Here is a 27,876-nt window from a genome sequence, read left to right on the forward strand (position 1 = left end):
CTGGTCGAACGTCTTGTTACTTCATTAATATTCATGAGCCTCTGGACGAACGTAGGTCTTCGAAGCTCCGCCTCATTTTCTCGTCTTGACCATATAAGTCCAGTAACATCCAACGTTAGAGTTCAGTTGCACACTGATGATGATAGGAGGACAATACACAAAAACATAGGCCTACATTTCTGTTTTCTACTCTGCTGACAGAATATTTTCATTTTCTGTATTTAATTAGCTATCAATATGTGACAATTAATTATTACTTAATTGCTAAATCTCTCATTATGCATCATAAGAAAAGTATAAAACAAGGATAAAATCTATCTATCTATCTATCTATCTATCTATCTATCTATCTATCTATCCATCACATTGACTTTCAACTAACCCCGGTCTTCATATACCGGTAATGATAAGGGTGTTGTACATCATCTAAATTATATATACCATTTAACGCCTTCAATCATCTAACCAATCAGAGGCCAGTGCGCCTCAGCCCTCAGAAAACTCCACTTCCCACAATGCTCTGCTCCATTCTCAAGCTCTTGCACAGGATCACAGACGTCTTTCAGAAGGAAATAACGGGGAAATATTTGATGTCCCGTGACTGCTTTCTCGTTTAAAATCCTCGCCACCAACAGGTAAGCCGTTTCAAAAAGCGTTAGAAGTGCATTGTAATGATTTTAAACGTTAGGAAGGTGTTTTCTGTAGCTTGATCGCGCGTTTGTATTGAAGAATAGAGCAGCAGAGGCAATGTATTTACATGCTGCACGCGAATACTACGCGATCTTACCTGCGGATCTAGCTGATAAACTCTTATACATGTCTGATCTTGAGTGGGAATGTCAGTTAGAGGTGGATAGATCGGATCTAAAACGTTAAACGAGTAACTTGCCTCCATATGCAGATATAAGCTAACGTTAAGGCTTGCAGTGGATATCAGTGGATCTGTCTATGGCAACAAGCTGGTTTAACGAAGAACTATGAGATTAAATGATATGTCTGATATCAGTGCTGCTGATAACATTCCCACATCATTATTGCAGGCATATTTCTAGGTAGTAGGCAAATAATTCTCCTGCAGTCATGTTGTGGTCTTTGAGACTTTCAGGGCAAGATCAGACTGCTGTAGTTTTACACACTGATCTCTTTCCTCTCTATTGTTTGCTTAACAGTTATATTATATTGTAATTTATCTGTATATTTAAACAATATACTGTCACACACACACACACACACACACACACACACACACACACACACACACACACGCACACACAAATGTGTGTTTGTTCACAATTAGTTTTTGACCAATATGGGATGTTTCATGACTGAAGGCAATACAGATGGTGTTGGATGGCCAATATAAAGACATTTTACACAATCTTCATTCAAAATGTTAAACAGACTTAATTATCAGCCAACTATATCAAATACCTGTCAATTAATCAACCTGGCCGATCTATCGGACTATCATTATTCAATCAAATTTGCATGCTTTATTCTGATATTTTAATGTATGATATAGCCTAAAGAATGGATGGATAAATATAAGTGATCATGCACCAAAATATTATTATTTATTTATTTTTTAAATGTTTTAACAGAAACCGAAAATAAAGTTTTAATTTACCCGTAAACTGAAATTGATATTGGAAATAAAGTTTTGGTAATTAATTTTGGGTAATTGCTGCACAATGTTGTGTTCTCAGCTGATAAATGAAACCAGTCATAGTGAAGATCTTCAGCAACAAGCTGCCTCTCGATAATTCAGTTGAAAAAATGTGACATATTTTAAATCTAGCATATTTTTTTGACACGTTGAAGTGCTTCCCGCTACTTCTCCAACGCATCATTGGAGAAACTTAAATTAAAATTAAATTAAATTAAAAAGTCACTGCTTTGGTCAAAGATTTTGGCCCTCCAAAACTGGTATTTATATATTTTCTTTTTACTATTTTAGACAAAAATATTTTTGTTTTCTAAACTTTTCTTTGGATCACTAATAACAATTTAATGTTTTTTTTCTGGCGTAGTATATTGTTTAAATTGGATTTTTTCAAAATGATAATTAAAAATCTAAATTATATAATTTAATATTATCTGTTTTCAAAATCTTTTGCTTGTATAATAATCAAGCAATTATAAAAAATAAAAAAAGTAATATAATGTAACAAATATTAATACTGACTATGACTACTTTTGCATTGGGAATAATGTGTTTTTTAATTGTATTGATTGACTGCCATTGTTAAGATTTCCGCTTTAGTAGACGAGCATTAAACTCCACTGTTCACTTGTTTCCACAGGTGCTCGGCTCTCCGTTTCTGAGACTTGCTGTGGAAATCTGTGCTTCAAAATAGGAAACATGGAAGAAAGACCTTCTAACCAACCCTATTCAGTAGTTTTCTAAAACTAGGTTTACTCTCTTCCATTAAGATTCCCTTTTGTAGCCTTCTCAGTTTTATGTAGCCATTCCTGGAACCTCTCCATTTTGGACATGGGATCGTTTGAGCCGTTTAGCAGTGCTGGAGGAAAGGCTTAATCCCAAGTCTTTCTGGAGAGCGCTAAGACACTGCCTGACTCGGAGCTGACAGGATTACCTTCATATTAGATTTGCGAGACAAAGGAGGAAGAACACCTGCTTGTTTTTACAGGCAAATCCAGGCCACGCTGCTCTGGGTTTGTCTTTCTTTTTCGAATCTTGTATGCGAGACGCCACCTTCCATTGTCAAATTTGGCACAATTCGTGCACTTCCCAGGATTGCCTCCTGTTGTAGGACTTCATAATCCAAAATCATTCAGAATCAAGGTCAGTCGTCCTTGAGTGCAGAAAAGGTACGTTGCTCGTGTCCGGACGCAAACTATTAACACTAGTGACTTTGTTGGATGCATTATGGAGTTCAAAGGATAAGTGGACTAGCAGATCTGCATCATCAGTGTCCGAGAAGACCCATCAGCCAAGCTGGAAAGAGAGGAAAAAAAGCTTAAGAAAGAGGGGGCGTTCTGAGGCAGGTCGTTCTTATTCCACACTGGTCCTTTCTCTGCTCGGTGGAAACCTGCATTCGTTACGATGGATCCTCGACCGACTCGGACTGGAGCGACCACTGCCGTGTGAAGGACTACACTCTACCCTGTAAGTGAACACACACACACACACACACACACACACACACAGACAGGGCATCACAAGGTGAAGATACTTGGGTGGTACTGATGTGCTGGTTGTGACATCATGAATTGGAAAAGACTTTTCAGAAAGCTCTTGAATTTTAATTAGGTTGCACAGTTAAGCGTTTGCTCATTTCCAAGTCAAAACTGACAACAGTACTTGGAAAAGTAATATTACAATTATAAATCCAAAAATAATTTAAACAGTTTATTTTATTATTATTTATAATATTCTAGTATTTATGATTTTTTTAAAACTAATTGTATGTGCTTTTTGTAAGTGTTTTTATTTAAAAAAAATGTATATATATATTAATATATATATATATATATATATTTGTTTGAAATTCATCTTAAACACTTAAACACAAAATTAGTGCTGTCAAATCGATTAATTGCATCAATTTTTATTATATGTGTGTGTTTGTGTATATACATGAACACACACACACGCATATATATATATATATATATATATATATATATATATATATATATATAAACAAACTTTTATCTTAGATGCGATTAATTGATTTGACAGCACTAATATAATTATTATTTTAAATATATTATATTAAATATATATTTTATTATATTGTACAATAAATTATGCTTTGTTATATACTGGTATATGTGTGTGTGTGTGTATATATATATATTATATATATATATATATATATTATATGTGTTTATGTATATTGTGTTAATATATATTATTTTATCAACTTCATTTGAAGGATTCTGGGTTCTAATTTGCCCTTTTATATACTTTTTTTTTTTTTTACCAAAATTGAATGTCAATTGCATTTCATGAGTGGCCGCACATTTGTTTGCATTTAGCTTTGTAATTTCAGTCTAACGATGCGTTTCAGAGCAGGAACGAACATTACCTAGTAACAAAATGAAAACTGCCCAAGAACTGGAGATGCTTCCTCAGTATTACATCCACCCTGTCGGAAGCTGTTTGATAAAGTGCTGGGGACATGTCCTCACCGTAACGACATCTATATGCACACACACACACACACACACACATAGACAGCTTTGCCGGAGGGACACTAGATCCCTGTCTGGGCTCCCACTGTTTAGAACCTGTGTTATTCTCCCCCCCCCCCCCTTTTTCCTTTCTTGGGTTTGAATGGTTGAGGACAAGGGGCACTTTGAAGGAGGCTGAAATTGGCTGTGGTTTTGGTCACAGTTGACAGACCACTGCTGGGCTCCCACTGATCAGTGTCCCCCGTGTATATATACACCACCTCCCCTATCCCACGAGCCCCTGCTCTAGAATTTGGAGAGCAGAGGTGGACTTTAAACATGGCTGACAAATCCCATCACGGAGTTTTTTCCAGCAACGCTGCACTTTTTCATTTTTGGGACACACCTTCATCAGATCTGGTTTGTGCATGTTAAGATTCTCTTCTTCTGTCTCCTCGACATCAGCGTCCGTGAGATAAGCCGAGGAGGATGAAACTGAAGAAGCAGGTGACCGTTTGTGGCGGGGCCATCTTCTGTGTGGCCGTCTTCTCTCTCTACCTGATGTTGGACCGCGTCCAGCACGATCCCGCCAGGAGACAGAACGCCGGGAACTTTCCGAGGGTGAGTCGGTGGCTTCTTTATGAATTTCCTTTGTCCTGGATTAATTTGTTTTTTGCTGTGTTGGTCCGTTTGAATGGCTCCATTTGTCAAAGCCTTCAGTGTGTTTTTTTTTTTTTTTCTTCAGCCTAGCAAGTGTAAAGCTAGTGATGTGACCAATTTGTTTCTGGCTCTGTCTGGAGCTAATTAACTACTAAATTAGCTAGTGAATAACTCTCTGTGAGTGCTGGCTTTTTTTTTCTATCACGAACCAAAGGCTTTTTTAAATGCAAAAAACCCAATTATTAGAAAAATGTGTTGGTGTTCTTCTATAAATTGCATTCAGGATGACACACGGTTGATGGTGTGGGAATTAGCACATTTCATGTGCTTCATATCGGAAGCCTCTGGAAAAATAACGCACATTATGCAAAATGGAGATATTGTTTGTATCCAAAGCCTGTACTAAATCTTTTATCAATTTGATTGTCAGTTAGCTTTGCCCCAGCGAACACTTACAGCTGCTGTGACACTTGATAATAGTAATACTTGCTAAGGCAAGGGATTTAAACAAACTTCCAAGTTTTATGTTAACATGTAACTCATCCCTCACTCTTTGTACTACGGATCTAAATGATACCTCAAATCGTGCAATTTATTGAGAAGAAGCTATCAGACTTGTGATCTGCCCTGGGGATGATAAAATGGCAGAAGAAATCCCATCAATTTACACCGAAGTATGGACCTGAGACATATCGAAGTACCAGAATATCATTTCTTTTGACTATTAGGGGGCAGCCCTATCGGTTTCGACCATAACATTACAAATAAATTATCATCAGTATAAATTATCAGTGCATCCCTACCCAGAATCATGAGGACACTACTCAAGTTTTCTTTCGAAAATGTAAAAGTTTCGTTTGTTTATGGTACTGTAGACGTGTTAGAGGTTGTGCCTTGGTGTGCCGTCCCCTCTAGAGCGCTCGGGTCAGTCGTGTGATGTTGTAGATTGTGGTGGTAGATTACACCTCCATCCCCCTCCTTGTTTTCAGAGCCAGATTTCGGTGTTGCAGAACCGCATCGAGCAGCTGGAGCAGCTCCTGGAGGAGAACCATCAGATCATCAGCCACATCAAAGACTCTGTGCTGGAGCTCACCGATACGGGGGCCATCTCTCCCAGCGGGCATCTCCCCTTCCGGAGCGCCAATGGATCCTGGGTGCTGCCCTTTGATGGCAGGCCCACCTTTCTCTCTGTCAAGCCACTGGATTGCCAGTTCGCACTGGGCCGCAGGAGCCAAACTGACCTGCAGGTGAGAATCAAAACAGTGTCTCAGTGGGTTGGAGTGTGTGTGTAAGGAGGACTACAATTGAATGGAGTGTTATCTGGGAGCGGATTGCAGTGCGGCTTTGGGATTCACTTGTGGTGGTTTGAGTAGTCAAAAACTACCGACTTCGGTACCAAGTCGATACTGAAGTTTTTTAATTGTGACGCTTTGAGCGCAATCGTAAACACCTCTGATTAGCCATTGTGTTCACGCGCTCATCGGATATGTCTGTGAATCGGATATGTCTGTGATTGGCTACAACGATCAACGCATGGAGCGTTTGAGAGCACACAGAAGTGTTTGAAAGTTTTTTTAAAAACGGGAGCGGGAGCTTTTGAAATCACAAGCAGGCGTCTTTCAAACGCTCCCGTGTGTGTCTGTGTAAGCGTTCGGTGAAGAGCGTCATTGATGTATATTTACAACGTTTTTGAAGCACATCATTGTAGCCAATCACAGACATATCTGATGAGTGCGCGAGTACAATCAGCCAATCAGAGGGGTTTATGATTCCGCTTAACAGCCCTTAAAGCGTCACATTTTTTACGTTTTAGTAACGACTTGGTACCGAAATCGGTACTTTTTGACAACTCTAGTGGTGGTTATAGAAATTACGTCAGTAATCAGAGTTTTGAGTCTGCAACTTTTGACTTTGTCTTCCTGCAGTTATGTAATGATGACTAATAGTGATGACTTGTATTTCACAAGAATGGCAATGGTATTCTATTATGCTTGCTTTGTCAAGGGGCTCTTACACATAATATACAATTTAAGTCAACATAATATCAAATGTGCTTTTTTTAAATAACAGTAAAACTGTTGGTATTTGAAATCAACCCAAACAACCCTTCATTGCTCAGCCCCCAATATGCATGAACACACACTGCATGGATGCTTGTGAACAGGCACTTTTCGTCTCCATTGGGTGCATTGTTATGCTTCAGGCATACTCACGCCTACTCTAAATACAGCTCTTTTGTCATCTGTCAGTTATATCAAATTGCCATGAGATGTGGTATTTCTAAGGAAGTCCGCGCCATGTCCTGTTTTGTGGAAAACATCTTTATCACATTTTAGTGTCTCCAAGTGGAGGTTCTGAGGCTTTTGTAAAGATGTTTAGAATTTTGAAATGGATCAAGACTTCCAGATGGATCAGTGGAATGACATTCAACACCATCTCTGTATTGATTGTTTGGCCATAGATGCTGGATGTATACTCCTTGCTAAACTTCGATAATGTGGACGGAGGTGTTTGGAAGCAAGGTTTTGAGATCACCTACGAGCCCAACGAGTGGGACGACGAGCCCCTGCAAGTGTTTGTGGTCCCTCATTCGCACAACGATCCAGGTAGGGATTGAAACTTCATTCACTCAAACATGCATCAACCTTTCGTACTGAAGAATTTATGAAGTTTTCTTTTTTGAAGTTGGGGCTGATTCACTCTGCACAGGCAAAAGTCAAGGCTTTAGCTGTGTTTATATGTCAAGTTGTTGTCCTGTAATCGGATTTCTTGTTACATGCATAATGCATTAGCCTTAAGCGTAACTATAGTTTTGAGATGTCTGTAGGTGTAACTGGAACCGAAGTCTCAAGTTTCAAAAAGGACACGCAAGCACAATAGAAGTATCAAAAGTTTCACTAATAATGTTGACCGTCTTAGATTTTCAGTTAACCTCCCACTGGAGAAGGTTTTCATTGAGTAAACAAATAAAATTTCTCATTTAAAGCTATCACACGGCTTCAGAAGCACATGAGTTGTATGGACTTTTATGTAGCAATGCTCCAATCAAATGGCTGCTAATTGGTGATCTTTCGACTTGGACGAGCACATAACTTATTGATATTTTGATGCAAACCTACTTGACTTCAGTTTCATAGGTAGAGTATGAGAGTTATAAAGACTATGAACAGCTTGCAAAACTGTTATTTTTGATATTCACCAACAGCTGAAGCAGACGTGGCGAAATAATAATAACCCTGGTTATAAGTCTTTATAAAAAAAAATAAAATCCTGAGCAAATGATATTAACAGCAGCAGCTGTTCAGTCGCTTTCTCACAAGCGCATGTTCCCTTCAATAAAGGAAAAAAACGAATATTAAAAAAGTAATATTATCAACATCCTACACAAAAAGGCAGAAAATGCCATTATAAATACGATAATTCAATATTTAGATATTTTTATGTCTATTTTTAGAAATGTAAACAAATTATATATTAAATTGTAATATAATAATGTATTATATTATACATTAAATATATAATAACTATGTAGAATTAAGTTATATTATTTTTAATTATACCATTAATTATAACAATAATATTGGCAACTAATAATAAAATGTACTATATTACACATCTGTCACATTCATTTTAACTACATCTATAGTTTGTATTTAATATCAATTTGATATTAAGCGCATTTCCTTATAAACATGCATTATAGATGCTCATGTTCACCAAGGCTGCAATTTATTTGGTCAAAAATCATTAAAAGCAGTAATATTGAGAAATATTATTACAATTTAAAATTACTGTGATCTTTTTCAGGATTCTTTGATGAATAGAAAGTTAAAAAGAACAGCATTGATTTGAAATAGAAAGCTTTTGTTGCATAACATGGTTTGGATAATATTTAATTAAAGACAAAATGTTGAAAAAACATTGCCTACTTAATGATATTTTAAGTTTAAATTACTTTAATTTCTTTAAGCAACCTAAACATGTTGTAAAGTTTCAATCTCTCCCATAAAGTTCCTTTAGTGGATGCAACATTTTTCATTTTACTTTTACTTCGTTGTTGATGCAGCATCCTCAGTCTAACAGCAAGCCATGTGTATCCGAAAGAGGCGTGCAGGTAAAGTGGGTCAATGCTGGGCTTGCGTTTTGCAGCGTAGGCACAATTTGTGAAGCACCTTATGAAAAACACAATGCGTATCACCCACAGGACAGATAAGTTTCCAAATCTGCTCGCGAAACCCCTGCAGTTGCCTTTTTTTTTTTTTCAGCATTATGATTGAAAGAACTGTAGGGCTGAATCTAATGCATTAAAGTCAGTGACCCGTTTCCCTGTTATTTTATTGGTGTCGGTACCGTGTCACTGGTCTTTGTGGTGATGTGTGTTTAATGCAGATTGTGTAATGCTGAAAGCGTCAGCTTTCCGCAACTCTTAATGTCTGCCTGCCGTTCTCCGGGTCAGCACGGATCTGTTCTTCCTGCGCTGAAGCAAAGATCAGCAGTGCCTCTGAATATTGAACAGAAGGTGTTATTTTGAACAGATTGTTCTTTGGAGAACAAAGTGCTGCCAAAATGCTATGCTTCTTCTAAACTTTTGAGTGTTTTATCAAAAGAACGTTTGTTTTTAGCACAGATTCTGTTGTCACTACATCAGATCTGTATGCCTTCCTATGATTTCATACTGCACTTCTTTTGCGACAGGATGGATCAAAACTTTTGACAAGTACTACAATGACCAGACCCAGCATATCTTCAACAACATGTTGGTGAAGCTGGCGGAAGATCCTCGACGGAAGTTCATTTGGTCGGAAATATCATTCTTCGCCAAATGGTGGGAAAGTGTGGATGCACAAAAACAAGAGGCAATGCGCAAGTGAGTCATTTTTATATTAGATAAACATTTGAAGCGAAATTATTCATCGCGATTAATCAAATCCAAAATAAAAGTTTGTGTTTCCATAATATATGTGTGTGTATTGTGTATAATTAATTTGTATATATAAATACACACACATGCATGTATATATTTAAGAAATATTATAAAATATTATTTATATATTTTTTTAAATGCATTTAATGGCTGCTGAAAATTCAGCTTTTTCATCACAGGAATAAATTTCATTTCAAAAATATATTCAAATAGAATACCTGCATTTTTTTTTTTTACTGCATTTTCTGATCAAATAAATGCAGCCTTGGTGAGCATAAAATACTTTTAAAAACAATTTAAAAATGCAACCCTAAAATTTTGAACGGTAGCGAACCTGTCATGAATGGACCATTTTTCAGTTCAATCAATCCAATCAGCGCTCTTGTTCACACTGTTCTGTTTTGATTGACATGCCCATTCTTGACCAGTTCATCTTCTTAACTCAGTAATCTGCTGAAGGTTAATCAGTCCATATGCTCGTGTGGTACAAGTGAGATGCTCCTTATATAGCCTGATCTAATGTTGTGGATTTCCTCACCTCGTCTTGCGATCTGTGTTTTCAGTCTTGAATCCTCTTTAAACCCGTTTTCTTTCAGGCTGATCCTCAGCGGACAGCTTGAGATGGTGACAGGAGGCTGGGTCATGACGGATGAAGCCAGCGCTCACTATTTCGCCATGATCGATCAGCTTATTGAAGGCCATCAGTGGCTGGAGAGAAATCTGGGTATGATTATTTTGTGGGGTGGTGTGGCTTAGTGGTTACCGTATTTGCATTTTCTCTAGATATGGGAGATGCAGGCTTGATCCTAAAAGTGGAATATTTAATCGGTGTGTTACTGCAGGTGTGACCCCTCGCTCAGGCTGGGCCGTTGATCCGTTCGGGCACAGCGCCACGATGCCTTACCTACTGAAACGGGCGAACATGACCAGCATGCTGATCCAGAGGGTCCATTACTCCATCAAAAAGCACTTTTCTGCCACTCGGAGCCTTGAGTTCATGTGGAGGCAGGCCTGGGGTAAATGACTACAAATATAAAAACATGCATTCACATTTAAAGCCACATGGTTTCAAATTAGTACAGAAGAAATGCATGAATTTACCTTATTAGCAATATTATTTATATATTGTAATTTATTAATATTTCTTCTTTTCAGATTCTATTTAAATTTTGTAGTAATTTTGTTATATGCTTTTGTCATTTTTATTAGTTTTTGTTTTATTTTTTTATATTTTTATTTAGCTCTATTTAGTAATTTTAGTACTACTTCAACTTTTTTTATTTTTTTCGGTTAGTTGCCAAGGCTATATCTTTTTAAGTTATTTTTTTTTCAATTAACAAAAACAATTGTAATAGTTTTAGTTAACAACAACAAATTAGTTTTATGCTACAGACATGAACGATACTTTGAATGGACCAAAGCCATATCTGGAGAGCAGAAAATCATAGGGATTTTAGGGATGTGCTCTTGACCTGGGCCAATTAGCTGCCTAGCAACGCCCTAGAAACCGTACAGCAATAGCAACACCCTAGCAATTACCATAGCATTGTGGCAGTGTGTTTTGCATGAGCAAGTGTAACGGAGGCCAGCTAGTAAAAAGCAGTGCATGTAAACCTCACTCCCCTGGGCTCAGGACAGGACTAGCGACTGACGCTAGAGATCGCGGTCTTTAGTGTCCTTGTTAGTGTGCCCGCCTCCCATACCGAAGAACGCCAGTTCGAATCCCACTCAGAGAGGGTCAAATTGAACCGCTTACACAAGCACCACTCATATTTAGTTAATAACTATAATAGTTAGGAATATAGCATTTGTAATAATTTTCTACATGTTGGAAATGCTTTAAATGTCTAATGAAGTTTTAGGAAAACACAAACCCTTGGAAGCCATTTTTGAAAGCTTTGCCAACGAGTCTTGCCAACCCATCTCAGTGGCTTAGAGACCTACACATCTGAGTTTGATTAATTCTTTTTTTGAATCTACAGATATTGAATCGAGCACGGACATGTTCTGCCACATGATGCCGTTTTACAGCTACGACGTGCCGCACACGTGTGGGCCAGACCCGAAGATTTGCTGCCAGTTTGATTTCAAGAGACTGCCGGGCAGTCGAGTCAACTGCCCCTGGAAGGTGCCGCCCCGAGCCATCTCAGATGCCAACGTGGCCGAGAGGTGAGGCAGGCTGTAGGGCTGATTAATACGAAACCAGGAGATTAATGTGATTCGGGGGAGTTTAGCCAAAGAATGAATGTAGGTTAATTTCCTGTGTTAGCCAACAGAATTCATTTGTCCATCACGCCAGCTGTATTTATATGGGTTGTGCTTGAACTGGGCTCAAACCCAAATCCACCTCCCTCTCTCTTTAGCTCCATAGAAGAAAACCCGGATATTAACAAGCTTGTAGCAATTAATTTGCACCTGTCCTTACACTTCAGAGGTCTTTGAGGTTTACTGGAATAGGCAGAGGGTTTTATGAGGACACTTTTAGCTTCATGAGTCATTTCCTCCCAAATGTTCAAACATGTAGTCTTCCTTTTGGTATTACTACAAATGTAACTGCTAAGATGGAAACTAGGGAATTTAAACACATTCATTCACTTGATATTCATTTATATACAATTAAAACAATATAATAATAACATAAAATAAAATAAAAATTAATATCTTGTATTTATAAAAATGCATTAAATGAACACAATTAATTATGCCCCCCCTACATAAATATAGTCATTTATTTAAAATAAAAAATATAAGGGTATATAATATATATACAGTCAAATTTATTTGAAATATATATTTTTTGTTACATTATAAATGTCTTTATTGTCCCTTTTGATCAACTGAATGCATCCTTGCTGAATAAAAGTATACATTTCTTTATTAAAAATCTGCTGAGCCCAAGCTTATTGATTTAAGTCCATTTAATGCTTAAATTGTTTTAATCGATTGACAGCCTTAATAAAAAAAAGCAATCCAGTGGATTTACTTTATATTTGACATTTTCTGTTTCAGAGCTGGAGTTCTGCTTGATCAATACCGTAAAAAATCCAAGCTGTTCCGTAGTAAAGTGTTGCTGGTTCCTCTGGGGGACGACTTCCGCTACGACAAAGCAGTAGAGTGGGACCAGCAGTACTTCAACTACCAGAAACTGTTCGATTACATGAACTCCCACCCAGAAATGCATGTGAAGGTATGTTTACAGGCTCTGACCTGTCTATCGATACAAAACTACAATAACTGCCTGCATGTTTGTCAGGAGGATTCTTTGGTTAGGTCTGGACCTATTGCTGCAACGTCAAAAATACCGTTTTTTTTTTTTTTTTAACCAATACAGCTCTTTTACCTCAGCATTGATGCACAACTAGGAATAATTTAAATGAATAATTTAACTTGTTTGTGAGTGAAGATTTGGGAAAATGCAGAATTAATTGGAATTGCCCTATAAGCAAATCTCTGTGTTCTCAGGCCCAGTTTGCAACGCTGACAGACTACTTTAATGCGGTGTACAAGGCTAATGGAGTTGCCCAGGGGACGAGACCACCCGATTACCCTGTGCTGAGTGGAGACTTCTTCGCCTATGCAGATAGAGAGGACCATTACTGGAGTGGATACTACACCTCACGTCCCTTCTACAAAAACCTGGACCGTGTGCTTGAGTCTCACCTACGGTTAGTCAGAGAAACATCCAACTTATGTCTAATATCTCACTGGTAATAGGTGAAAAGAAATTGATTTAGCCAGGGATGCGTGCTATATTGGTATTATAGTAAGTAGCTTATATGTACTCATGCTTTCGTGCTGTTTACGCAAAATTCTGACCCTACCATCTGAACATCTCGAACAAATCGAGATTCATCAGACCTGACAATCTTCTATTGCTCAATTTTGATGAGCCTATGTGAATTATTGGTTCAGTTTCCTTTTCTTAGCTGACAGGAGTGTCACCCGTGTGTGTTTTTTTTTGGCTGATATTTATTTGTTCATGCTAATTTCCCAATTTGTACATGTACATTACATTTGCCATCATCTAGCGGTCAATTAAAGTGAATCAATCTATTAAAAACACTAATGATTTTATTACACTGTTAAATGTAATCCTATATTCATATCTTTTTAACTGTACATTATAATATTGTGATGCCTAAATTCACTTGTAGCATTTAAAACGATTATATTCGTTTTTAGTGATTTATTGTAAAATATTTCATTTAAAAGCATTTATTAAAAAATATATTCTTCTAAAGCCACTTATTAATCTTTAAACACTAATAATTTAACAACCCTGAAAATCTAAAAATCTATATCCATTTTTTTATTCTATACATGGATTTGATGCCTAAATTAACTTGTAGCATTTAAAATGATTTGATTGTAGTTTTAGTGTTTTATTTAAAAGTATGAATTATTAATAGCAGCTATTTATAGGTTTTTGGCTATAACATGAAAATAACTATGTATTTATCCTTATTGGCCAAAGCGTTATTACCGGTAAAATGTCATTTGAAACAGTGCATAGCCATAGATAGTGCACAGCGTTTAGTTAAAATTTTCACAGAAATCAAACCACAAATGGTTCATTTATTACTGCCTCTGCAAATTAAGCTGCTGATTGAAGAGCATTTTTGCACAAAGCTGTTATTTAACACATTGTTAACAATTCAACAAGTAGCTTTCAGTCAAACATTTTTGCTAACAAGGTTTTGTGGAAGCCTTTTAATTTTTAATTGGCAACCCATTTAGATGTGCACTGACAAACTGCCATCGGGGTTTCTGAATTGATTCCATTACTTTAGCAACTTTGGAAAGTGTCTGTTTTTATTTGCCAGTGATTCACTTATGTTTTGAATAATGGCCTGTTCTCTGCGGTATTACTGGGGAATAATTAAAATAGTGATTCTCCACGTGGGTGAAAGTTTTTCTCCTAAATTAAGCACGAGGCATTGCCTAATTACTGTTATTACGGTACTTGTTTTTTAAATTCTATTATCATTGGTTTCTCGGCTTGTCTAGTCTTGCTGTTTCGTTCAGTGTCATGCATCATTGCATTTGAAAATTAAATGTTTGTTTGGTTTTGTGTTTGTCTGCGTTTCTTGTAGAGGGGCAGAAATTCTCTACAGTTTGGCGGTGGCTCACGCGAGACGTGCGGGCATGGAAGGGCGTTACCCCATTTCAGATTACTCCCTCCTGACCGATGCCAGGCGCAACATAGGGCTGTTCCAGCACCATGATGCCATCACGGGCACTGCCAAGGAGGCTGTTGTCATCGACTATGGAAACAGGTCTCTGGATAAAAGCTTGCAGATTTGATCCTCATTAACTGATTGACCCTTCGCAGGGAGTTGATTGACAGGCGATCTGACCAATCATACTTCGCCATCCGCCATTTTGTCCGACAAAGCAGTCAGGAGAGTTAGTAGATTAACATGGGAGTGTACTGACGCCTTTCCGCGGTTAAAACAACATTCCTTCTCATGTTCATTCATGTTTATTTGATGCTATAAATGAACTAGAGGGAAGAGATGATCTGCTTTAACTGAGGCTCTACAGCGATCTGTCATGAAAGAGCCACAAAACGGTATTTATTGTTTACATTTCTTTTAAAAAGACCAAATTTGAAAGGTGAGACTTAGTTTAATATCAAAGTACCAAAAGTAACCTGGTCTGTCCTGTCTGTCAGCGCGTTGTCAGTGTGCTCTCTGCTCCGTGATGTATTTTTCATTGCGTGAGAGCGGCGTAGCTTGTCGGACATAGCGACAGTAACTAAAGGGGGCGGGTCTTTGTGAACGGTCAATTGAGGATGTTAAGAGATCGAAGGAAGTCTCTCAGGGTGATATTTGTTAAATATCATCTTTGATGGGCCATTTTCAGGATTGGCTTGAATCCTTTCGATTTGTAAGCGGTTCTTGATTCGTTTCTTTTTCCCCCTGCAGGCTGTTACGTTCTCTGGTCGGTCTGAAACGAGTGATCATGAATGCTGCACACTTCCTGGTAATAAAGAATAAAGACATTTACCGCTTCTACCAGACGGAGCCTTTCTTAGAGACGGTGAGGAGCAGCGTTGGTTTTTCTAAAATCAGCCAGTGTGTTTAAGAGTCTGACCTTTGACCTCTGTCCATGTGACTGTAGGACGACAGACGCGCCACACAGGATTCTCTCCCGCAGCGCACACTTATCGAGCTGGAATCTTCTCCCAGGTGAGATGTGTCATCCACAGATCTTGCATGCCTCAAATGCGGTCATATGATCTTCATCATCTTCCTCTTCCTCAGGTATCTAGTGCTGTTTAACCCCGTCGAGCAGGAGCGTCTGTGTGTGGTCACCGTTCTGGTGAATTCGGCGAGAGTGAGGGTGCTCACAGAAGACGGGCAAACGTTACCGGTTCAACTCAGCGCACAGTGGATGTCTGCCGTTGAGATGAGTGGAGAGGTTTACCAGGTGTGTCCAGTTGTGTCCATTTTCCTTGGAAGCATCTCAAATAAATGTAGTTTCAAAACCTACATGCTTGTTTCTTCCTTCAGGCCTCTTTCATGGCACGCCTCCCCGCTCTGGGATTGGCCGTCTTCCACCTGTACGACTCTGCTGACTCGCCCATGACCCTGCGCTCTGATACGCTGCTCAGGATACCAGGACGGGGTCAGAGCATACGAGGTTTGGACCCTCTGCCCGTGCGATCGCAAACGGTAGACGCCCAACCGTTCTACATCCAGAGCCAGTCTCTCACTCTAGGCTTCTCTGGAACCACAGGCCTGTTGGAGGTGAGATGATCTTTTTATGCATTACCTTTGTTTTAAATTACAGGAAGTGAAGTGAGAAATGAACCAGGGCTGAGGGTAAAATGCAAAAATGTCACAAGAAGTTCAGTGAATTCCCTATTTTTTGTTTTGTTTATATGTGTGAATTCACTCGATGGTTTTATATGAAAAGAAAAAACAGGGCTGTCCAATATAGTGTTTAACCTTTCAATATTAGAAATGTTTAATTCGACATCAGCCTATATATAGCTGACATTATATATTTGCGCATACTCATTTCCCATACTCATTTGACATCCTTTTATATACTGTACATTGATAATGTTGTGATGCCTAAATTCACTTGTAGCATTTAAAATCATAATTTATTAATGATTTTGGCAAAATAATATAGAATTTGAATATTGGCCATTTATCAGCCAATATTAGAGATTTTTAATTTCTTGACATCAGTCTCTATGGTGTATCAGCTAATATTGGATATTTAATTGTGCATGCTCGTGTTATGTTAAATTTAATTTTTAGCAATGAATATCTATTTTATTATACTGTATAATGTTGATGATAATATATTACTGACTTTTAATATCGGCCATAATATGAATTATAATAGATTTAATGATAATTATAAGCTCGTCAGTATCAGCCATAATTGTAATATCTGTGCATCACTAGAAAATATTTGTAAGGAAATGGAAAAAAGTGCCCTGAAAAATGCTGAAAATCACCTTCACTGAGCAAATATTGCATGTTAATAAAAAAGGAAGTTTCCAAGCTATGACATCAGCAGTCTATTTTTATGTTCAGTCATCTGGACAAGTGTTTTTATTTTTATTGGTTGCCAAATGAAATGAAACGCATCCCTGTCCTATTTTTGTAGTACATATGCTGTCGTGTCCTTTTTTAGAATCTGAGTCAGCAGATAAGTCTAAAATGATTAATTCTCTCTCTCTCTTACACTCTTTTCTCCATCAGAGCATTCGACGTAAAGACGATCCCCAGGAGGTGAGGGTACAGATTCAGTTCCTCACATACGGAACTCGACCCTCCAAGGACAAGAGCGGGGCCTATCTCTTCCTGCCGGACGGAAATGCCAAGGTAGTCTTGACTGGGGTGAAAAGCCATTTATCAAACAACGTGGGGTGAATTAACACCTTCCTTTCCGCTCGTTCTCAGCCCTATTCGCAGAGAGAAGCCCCTATAGTGCGCGTGGTGGAAGGTCCTCTCTTCTCTGAGGTTGTGGCACATTATCAACACTTCCAGCAGACGGTCCGCATTCATAATGTTCCAGGTACTCCCTCCATCCTTCAGGCGTCCATCTGCTCTGCACTCAAATTCGATCGTGTGGGGACATTTATTCCTGACATATCACTCTCTGTCTCTGTCGTTCAGGAGTGGATGGTCTTTCTCTGGACATCACCACCATGGTGGATATCAGAGATCAAAATAACAAGGAGCTGGCCATGCGGCTGGTTACCGACATCCAGAGCGAAGACACTTTCTACACAGACCTCAACGGCTTCCAGGTGAAGTCCACATGTCTACAAACTTTGAATCTGTCAGGTTCAAACAAATGTGGCACATCATACTTCCATGTTGTTCTTTTGAGTCTTTAAGATAATAAAATAGAGCAAAAGTTCATAGGCCTAGACCCAGATTACTCTACCAGATAATCAAGCTAATGCTTCACTGTTTCCCTCTTCAGATGCAGCCTCGTCGGTACTTCCAGAAACTTCCACTGCAAGCTAATTTCTACCCCATGCCCACCATGGCTTATATTCAGGACAGCCAGTACCGGCTCACGGTCCACACGGCCCAGGCACTGGGGGTCAGCAGCGTGTCCAGCGGTGAGTGGGGTTTGCAAATACTGATGTTACAGTGGTCCATGCCAGATCAGTGAAACTTCTTGCACAATATATATTGTTACCATTTTGCTTATTGTCCAGTGTTATATATATTTTTTTTATTAACCTTTATTTATAATTTTGTTGGTATATTAATTAGGTTACATGACTTATTTATTTTTTGATACAAATTTATATAGATATTTTTTAACTAAAATGCCATTAAATTATTTATATCAGTACCAGGCCTGACATTAACCCCCCCCTTCTCATTTTAATTTTTTCCTTCTAATTTTCTCATCATTTTGCACTAGGTATATTAAGCTGCTTTCACTTTAAGACCTGACACACTGATCCATTACACTGTTATACTGGGTTTGTGTGTCACTCGCTGTTGGAGAGATGAGAGAGAGAGAGAGAGAGCAGCTGGTATCGTTCGTGTATCTGTTCTGTGGAAAATGAGTATTAGAAGATATTTCAGTATCGATATGTATTGAAAAATCTATATTTTTGACAAAATTACATTGCATTTAGTTTATTATATCAGATGCCTTTTTTTTATAAAAGACTACAGTTGGAAAATGTATATATTATAGGCTATTTAAATTTCAACCCGCCAAAGTGGCTAGTAGGAGTGACACGCCACTTTCTGAAATCCAACCGCATTTGCCGGGTGTTTATGTCAAGCCCTGATCGGTACCATATTTGTTATCGGCCAGTATTAGAGATTTTTATGTAAATTTGTACAATTACAAATTTTGGTGCAAAAACTAATAAAACACACCACTTTAATTGGATATTATTTACATAAAAAAAAAAAAAAACGCATATAGCCCAAATTTTTAATTGGCTAATTAGGTGACGATGCTTCAGGAAGGTTACTAAGCAACAATAATGTGTCCTAATAATTAATATCCATGTGTTGAGCCTTTGGCATAGCAGGATTCAAACTTTTTACACCTGTGTACCAAATCGAGCTGCCAATACTGTTAAAAATCTTGCCTCATTATGCTGTTTTCAATTGAGTATTGACTTAGTAGCGAAGTACCGGTACTTTTTAGGTCTGTAGCGGTGAGTTCTTAGCAGAATGGAACATGAATTAATTAGGGACTGAGACGGCAGGGAGGTGGAAAACACTAACAGCGGGACACAGCGCTCAGGTTCTATATTGATTTGATGCAATGTATCCAATAATGAAGATGAAATGAGTGTACTGTCTAATGCTTTGCCTCCCTCTATCCTATTATCCTCCTCTACCTCTTCATCTTTCCCTCTTATGCTCTTTCCATCTTCTACAGGTCAGCTGGAGGTGATCCTAGACCGCAGACTGATGCAAGATGATAACAGGGGTCTAGGGCAGGGCCTGAAGGACAACAAACGAACGGCCAACCGCTTCCGCCTTCTGCTGGAGAAGAGGAGCAGCAGTGAAGATGTGAGTTCTGATTGCACAAGCACATGAGTTAACTAAACCAGTCAAACTCAAACTTTGGTTGATTTACATGTCAAACCGTTGGCGGTTCTTGGTCAGAATAAGCATGTACTGATCTAATCGCACAAATTAAAATTACATTTAAAGGTGCAGTATGTAATATTGAGAGCTAGTGGTTGAACTGAGTACTGGAGTCCAAATTCAAAATATCGGAGAGGGTTGTTTCCCCCGCCCCCTCCTTAGACTCGTTGCTTACACGGGTTGCCACATTGAGGACACTCAACAGGAACGAGCACGATTGACAATAGAAGGTGACGAGCTTTACACTGCAAGTTGATGAGTTGACTTAGCCTCGTTTTAATATGCCTCTGGACAGTTTTTTAGATGGATGCCGAGGCTTTTTAGTCGGGTATAATATAATATGCGATCTCTGACTCTGTTCGTTTGCTGGCTTCCATGGCTACAATATGCTGTGTTTTCCGTCAAATGGCAACCCAGGGTGTTGAAATACTATTGGGTAAATTGGCAGGGGGCGGGATCACAGAGACCAAAAATTAATTTGACATTCTGACACGAAACGCGCATTTCAAATTAGAATAACTGATTGTAGGTTTTTTTTTGTTTTGTTTTTTGGATAAACAAGTATGTGAACTTAACATGTTTCCTAAATCTCATCAAACATATTATGGTATTTTTGTGCTTTAGTTCAGTAAAAAAAATTTTTGATACAGCACCTTTAAGATTCTTCTGTAATGATAATGATTTAAAATTACATTAAAAAACTGAACGCGCATTTCAAATTAGAATAACTGATTGTAGGTTTTTTTTTTTTTTTTTTTTGGAGAAACAAGTATGTAAACTTAACATGTTTCCTAAATCTCATCAAACATATTATGGTATTTTTGTGCTTTAGTTAAGTAAAAAACAAATTAGAGACAGCACCTTTAAGATTCTTCTGTAATAATAATCTGTAATGATAATGATTTAAAATTACATTAAAAAACTGAACACCGTTTACTTGGTACTTAGTACCTCAAACTAAACAAAATATATTTTAAGAATTAGATGACAAAATCCATGTTAAACTAGTTGTTCCCCAGACTTTAGGTCAGTACACGCTTATTCCCACCTACTTGGAGGAAGAGATTGCCTGACAGACATGTAAAGCAGCCTATCACTCAATAACATTTTTATTAAAACAAGTTCAAATGAAAAGATATTTTAAAGTAAAACATATTTTTATAGGGTAGAGGCATGTTTTTTTTCTTTTTTTTTCTTTTCTATAATAATAAATAATGAGTCTATAGATTTAAAAAACCCGGAATAAAATGTACATGCTACTGGGGGCAGTATTAGATGTGACAAACCATGATTGGTTCTTTCTCAGAAGTGCAGCCCAATTCCTTTTTAATACAGTTTTATTTCCTGGCTGACTGATAAAAACCTGTGCACTCTGACTGGCACGAGTCGTGTAGCAGATGATTAATCTGATTAGAGCCTGCAATTTCGGCTTCACAAGAGAGACATTGTAATGCATACCAAAATATGAGTGTCCTGTATCAGTGGTGAGCAGTATATAAACTCTAATGTCACTCAGTGGCCTGTAGGGGGCTCTCTATCGTTACTCACGAGAGCTGTGTGAAGGCTCCAGGGACAGTATCGTTCTGAGACTAGTGTCGAAAAGCTGCCAAGTGTGTAATAATAGTTAATGGGCTTTAGAGTTTTTACACGCCGACACAGATTTATTTTAATAATATACTTTTTCATTCAAATCATGCTGTCGCCTGAAAGATTATAAATAATATAGTGTCTGATATTGGATAATAATATAGGGGCTTAAACAAAGCTCTCCCATGGGTTTCTTTTCATTACAGCCCTCCTCATGCATTTCACAACCTCTTTTAGTTTTTTGTTCTTTTCTGTCTATCACTTATCATCATGTCTTTCTCCCCTCATGCATGCAGCCTGCCGGCTCCTATGCCAAAGTCACCAACATGATAAACAAAATCATTGCAGGTTTTATAGGAGACGACCAGGAAGAGGTAACATTACTGCAGTGGTGGAGAGTTGTGCTGTAGCAGTTTTGAGAGCCCTAGTTCAGCTTGTTACCATAGCAACAAGCGACAGGTTTCCACCTGGATTAAGAGGCCAAAGGTCGTTGCCTGTCTGCTATCTCTACCTCTGTAGCTGAGCCCCCAAACCTTTTATTCACCTTATTTTATAACATAAGAGTGGGCGAGGCCACTGGTTATTCTTTTCCAGATATTTTACTTGTAGAAAAACACAGTCAGTTATGCTGCTTGATATTGTAAACTGAATACATTATCATAATCATGAACACTGGTATGTAGATTTATAGATCTATCGTTACTGCACTTTGTCATTCTTCTAGTTGCTTACCTATAGTGGCTAATGAATCCGAAGTCTCACACATTCAAAGAAAATAGCCTGCTTTTGCGTTGCAAAATAAGGTGGATTGTATAACAGGCAGCAGATCAGTAGTATATAGAGGCAGAATCTGAATTGAGAATCTGATCTCATACAGTGACCCCAAAAAGTGTCCAAATTCTTTTTGCGGTTACAGTATGTCATGTGAAGGTAAGTGCGGTTTGGTTTCACCAGGTTGTTTTACTTGTGTGTTTCCTGATGCATGTCTGTGTCTTCCAGCCGGTGGACAGTAGACCAGTCAGCTTCCCGTCGCTGCTCAGTCACATGACCTCCACCATCCTGAACCACGAGGTGCTGGCACTGCCTGTGTTGCCCAGGAAACATGGCGTGCCACCCATGCGTACCTTCGCTCCATTGGCTGGCACCCTGCCCTGCGATTTCCACCTGCTGAACCTCAGGAGCATCCAAAGCCCGGTAAATGAAAGTCCTGGAAAAAAAAAGTGTGTCCGTATTGATTTCACCTGCTGAGCAACTGATGAGGACTTGAGTTCGTAATGAGGAGGGGAAAAAAAGTCACACTTTAAGTGTTTGAGATCTTGTGGTTTTGGTGGGATATCAATTTATTTTAATCGACATCTATTTCATATTGTTAAATATTTTCAGCAGGACGCTCACTCTCCATCTCCTCATGCGGCTCTGCTCCTCCATCGACTGGGCTTGGACTGTGGTCTGGAGGCCCAGAACCCTGGTTTCAACTGCTCCACCACACAAGGCCAGGTCAGTGTCCTTAGAGAGAAAACTAGTTCACCTAAAAAGAAAATAATGAGCACACACACATAATTATACATAGTGTGTGCATGCATGTAGGTCTGATAAAGGCTATTTTTAGTCATTCTGAATCTGAGTGTCTGATCTTTCTTCCTAGCTCTCCATTTCTGGGCTGTTCCGTGGGCTGGATCTCCAGCTCCTGCAACCCATGTCTCTGTCTCTAATGCACTCTCAGCCTCCGCTCTCCAACGACTCCTCCATCAATCTGGAGCCAATGGAGATCTCCGCCTACAAGCTCAAGCTGTGCTAGAGTGGTGTTGCACCAGAACCGGGCTCTCCGTGTGGACCCTCGGAACCTGTGCTAAAGCAGAGAACCACAGCTGGATGAGCAGAGGACTCTTTCGGAGATCGTTTATCCAGACTTAACGTATCTGAATCAACACGAAGCCGCTAACTATACCCTCAAAATGGAGGGGAAAAAAAACTTGAGGAGGAGAGCGTTCCAGCCAAAGTCATATTTGGTAGCCGGTCCGGGTGCTGAGATAAGAATGTCCATGATTGTTTTTTTTAAAAATCAGATTTTAGTAGGCAGAACACTAATTGATCAACATCTTTTTATTCCAGCAGTGCCGACCGTTGTTTTCAGCTGTCGTATTGATTTCTCCCCTTTTGTCTTTGGCTGGAACCGCTGACCGTTTCACAATCTTTTTTTACCATTCTGTCACCCCTGGAGTTCGTACTGTATGTAAATATCTCAAAAGCTACATTCACAACTGGATCTATACAAAATTGTGGGACTCAGTGCAATATGTGAAGCTTCTCTTGCTGTTTTATTTCTCCATTTTATTTGTTTTCTACTCCTAAAGCCTTGGAAGCTAGCTACGCTTGAATCCGTGTCATTGTCGTTTGAGCTCACGCAGTTCTTCATTTCTTTATCTCTACTGTGGACGGTTCTGCCTACGCTCGGCGGCCACATGTTTTTTTTTTTTCTATGAATGTCAATCACCACGCTCGGCCTGTGAAGGCTGTCAGTGCTGTAACGGACGCGGCATTTACAGCTCTTTCTTTCAGGGCGGCTCGCAACACTTCGCTGACAGCAGAAGACGTCCACACGACCCAGCAGCGGTCAGGTCTTCAGATGGCTCCATTGTTTTTGTTTTTTTAATAGGTTATTGCTCAAATCGCATGATGATGAGAGCTGACTCGCTATTCGCTTGATATAAAGTTACCTTCTCACAATATTTTCAGGTAAAGGTACCAGTGCGGGTAGCAACGGGTTCCGCATGGTCAGATTTAGCCAATTTCCCACATGAAAATGCATTTAGGCCTTATCTCGCTGTAGGAAACCCATCTGTAATGTGTAGCAGAGCCATCTCAGTCGTCCCTCCTGGCTTTTGTCTGTCACCTCGGTTTGCTCGAATCTGATCATTTTGAACATGAAAATGCTGTCTGTCTGTCAACCTATCGTGTCGTCTCGTGTCTCGCCTCTCTTATATTGTCTGTCTGACCCAGGAAAATCTGTACCGACTCTGATTTAAATTACAGAAAAATATTCTCACTTCTCTGACTTTCAACTCCTCGCCTGATTATCTCTCTGTACGCCCACGTCCATTTACATCAGTCAGACCATCAGCCGTCTTCTCCAGCTAATCAAGTTCCAGAAAAGCGTCCTATCAGGAAGATAATGCCTCTCAGGAGGAACTCCGAGAATGGAGTGCCAAACGTCTGTCCGATTGCTTTGGAACAGATTCTGGCGCCCAATAGCGAATAGCGTGTTTGCTATTCCAGAATGTTCTCCCTTCTGTAATTCAGTCTCGTCTGATTCAAATTCACTGTCTGTGCATTTCACTGCCATGCTTGTTTTTCCTGTGCATACGCTTTCCGATCTGACAGATATCTTTGTTAGTGTCTTTTATTTCTGTTGTGTGTTCTGAGATGGAAAGGATTTTCTGTTTTCATTTTCTTTCTTAAGAAATTAAAGTGAATCGAGATGTTTGAGCTTTATATTTTTTTTTTCTGGTTTGGTTTCCTATTGAGAGTGTTCATAAAAATGACTCGTACAAGCAAATGCAAAGACATTAAAGTGGACGTTTAATAAAGATCACACACGATACAAAATTGATTCTTGGTGGTTGTGCACATTTTGAAGTGATATTTCGCATTTGTTTCCCTTTGTTGTCAGAAGCTTAATTGTTGTGCCCTGAATCACTGACAGGGGGCAGTAGGGAGTTGTCTGCCATTTAATGTAGCTTGAGCGGGAGAGAGGCGTGGGGTGTGATATGTTGAGTTCAGTTAACAAAAGCTCACAAGAGATTCTGCTTTTTATATCTAAACATCCTCCATGATAGCTGGGATATCGGGTACTGATTTATCAGACAGCCTTAGTGAGAAGATGGTGGTATTTCCATCTCTCTCCAAAGCTGACAGGTCTACTGAAATCAGACTGGCTTTTTCTTTACGTTATATATATATTTTTAGATGCCCTTTCATGCTCAGTTGAGACCAGATTCGGTTTTCTCCACAGCAGATGGGTTTGTGTGCTAAAAGGGCGACTTGCTCTTTGAGCCCATGCGTTTGAGAAAGAGGCCATTCTTCTTAATAAGTCTGAGGGCTGAGACGGCAATAAAATTCAATCTCGACGCTGAGGATTTTAATAAAATGAGAGGTGCTGATAGAGATTGAGACGTTTTTGAGGAATTAGTTGGGATAAAAATGAAAATTATGTAATTTATACTCACCCTCATGTTGTTTAAAACCCGTATGATTTCTTTCCCAGATGGAACACAAAATGAGAAGAATGTCAAAGCTGCACTTTTCCTATACAATGAACAAGTAACCATGGACTGTCGAGCTGTAAAAATGACCAAAAAGCTCCAGAAAGTAGTTCATATGACTGTATTCTAAATCATTCTAAGAGAAACAAAATGAAATTTAAGATATTATAACCACTGAAAATCATGTTCTCTGCCTTAGTTCTTGACACAAAAATAATTGCAGTAAATGATTGGTTTTTGCATGTCTCGTAACCAAACAGTTTCTGCAAATGTGAAAGTGAAAAGGATATTTGAGAGGATTTCTCAGAAAGAGACTCAAGGCCCATTCACATTTACGATAACTAATGATAGTGTCCACACAAATGCACGATAATGTTCTTTTATTATAAGTGCGTGCAGTAGATATGCCTTTTAAAGGGCTGTTCACACCAAGAACGATAATTATATATTATCCACGCGTGCTGTGGTTTTGTCCTCTGCTGTTTTAAAGCTCTAGATTGGATTCTGATTGGCTCTCAATGTTTTCATTCATCAGCTGGAAGAAATTTTTTCCAATGATATAGTTTCTTTGTCTCGATATTAGTTACACAAATGTATGTTGTATGGTTTCAGAAGACTTGTAAACAGCACAGAAGAAACACGGAGCAGTTTTATAATGCTTTGTTATTTTTGAAGCTTGACAGCTCTTGTATTCATTCTATGAAAAAGAGCAGCGTGAACATTGTTAAAAACATCTTATGTGCTCAATAAGAATTAAAAACACTGGGTTGGACCTGAGTTTTCACTGCACAGCAAAATTGTGAGTAAATAAGTTAATAAGCTTATTACAGAATAAAGCTGAATTCAAAAGCAGCTCATCTGATTGACTAAACATACTCACACCAGCTCCACAATTCCTTATATTTGGCTTCAGCTGCAAGTCGAGCTTCAGTTCAAACAATCCAGCACCACCTACTTGTTCTGAATGTCAGCAGAACTTTTTTTCTTTTTTTATCCTTGAAGGGCATGTTGAACCTTTCCTCAAAGAACATAGCAAACACATTACATCACACTAAATTCAGCCTAATAGAATCGTTTCAAAAGAACAGAAATAGTGTCTCGTCTCGCAGGAACTGAAGATCCGTGCCTCTCGTTCAGCACATTAACGAGACTGATAAAACCTTTTAAGTGATTGTGGAACATCTAAGGAGGATATTAAGGTGCTCTCTGCATGTTTTTGCAACACTAGAAGTAAAAATACAACAGTGCAAACTGATGGCAGCACTGATTCTTGTACTATTAGTGAAAGACAAGCTTGGTACATTAGCGGTTGGATGGCAAATCAATGGGAGTGAGCTGAGCATGGTGGAAATATATTTCCAATATTCCCTTTAGAGGAGCAGTGAAGATGAGAAACATCATGACATCACTCTCACGAGTAGCTGGACCATCCATATTTCTGTCCTATTGCTCAATTAGTATGTATGTAGCAGCCTCAGTCTCACTTATAATGCCAAGTAGGCAGAAGCTTCCAGCGCAGAATATGAGATCCTGTCCCTCCCAGCTGAACTAATTACGGAAAGCATTTTAAATGTGCCATTTCCATAAACTAGATCTCTCCTCCCTCTTCAGGGAGTTGGAATGAAAAACAGTCCGTGTAAGTTTTTCTCTGCCTTCATGGAAACATGAAAAGTTTAGGCCATCCTATAAAATACACATGCAATATTGATGATCCTCCACTGCACACCTCGTAGCCAAGTGTATAATGTGTGTGTTATTAATTTAGACTGATGGTGCGTGTCTCCGTGTGAATTATGGCAAATTGGCATCAATAAAAAACACATTTCAACAGATATTCAAGTACTTTTAAATGGCATCAAACATGAATGCAACAGATGTTTGTAATTAATTTAATGACTGCAGTATTGGCAGCAGCAAAAAAATGTTAAATGCTTTAATGTAATGCTGAAAGATCGGTTGAAATGAACCATTCTGATTAACGCAAAAGAACATATCTTGAAGAATATGAGTAACCAAACAGTTGATGGGCCCAATTGACTTTCATAGTATGAAAAAAAAAAATCAATATTATGGAAGTGAACAGTTTGGTCTGTTGTTTGATCAACTGTTTGGCCACCGATATTCTTTAAAATATCTTCTTTCGTGTTCAGCAGAAGAAATTCATACAGGTCTGGAACAACATGTTGGTAAATGATGACAG

The 27,876-nt window shown here is 38.7% G+C and overlaps 1 protein-coding gene across 2 annotated transcripts; it reads left to right on the forward strand.

The window, feature by feature from the left end:
- The first annotated feature begins 517 nt into the window (after positions 1–517).
- man2a2 (mannosidase, alpha, class 2A, member 2) lies at positions 518–25,024 on the forward strand. Of its 2 annotated transcripts, XM_079604192.1 has the most exons (25): positions 523–635; positions 2,304–3,130; positions 4,606–4,761; positions 5,790–6,047; positions 7,262–7,406; positions 9,496–9,667; positions 10,321–10,448; positions 10,567–10,740; positions 11,707–11,893; positions 12,734–12,911; positions 13,187–13,389; positions 14,818–15,000; positions 15,652–15,766; positions 15,848–15,915; positions 15,991–16,156; positions 16,240–16,476; positions 17,449–17,571; positions 17,650–17,764; positions 17,866–17,999; positions 18,179–18,320; positions 19,616–19,749; positions 21,711–21,788; positions 22,414–22,608; positions 22,798–22,911; positions 23,060–25,024. In XM_079604192.1, the coding sequence occupies exons 3-25, from the start codon at positions 4,630–4,632 to the stop codon at positions 23,210–23,212; spliced, it is 3,534 nt and encodes a 1,177-aa protein (XP_079460318.1). In that variant the 5' UTR covers positions 523–635; positions 2,304–3,130; positions 4,606–4,629; the 3' UTR covers positions 23,213–25,024. The 2 variants fall into 2 exon arrangements, with proteins under 2 accessions (XP_079460319.1, XP_079460318.1); XM_079604193.1 differs by lacking the exon at positions 21,711–21,788 and having other exon boundaries at positions 518–635.
- The last annotated feature ends 2,852 nt before the right edge of the window (positions 25,025–27,876 follow it).

This window comes from Phoxinus phoxinus (assembly GCF_949152265.1).
Source record: "Phoxinus phoxinus genome assembly, chromosome: 25".
Lineage (NCBI taxonomy): Eukaryota > Metazoa > Chordata > Actinopteri > Cypriniformes > Leuciscidae > Phoxinus > Phoxinus phoxinus.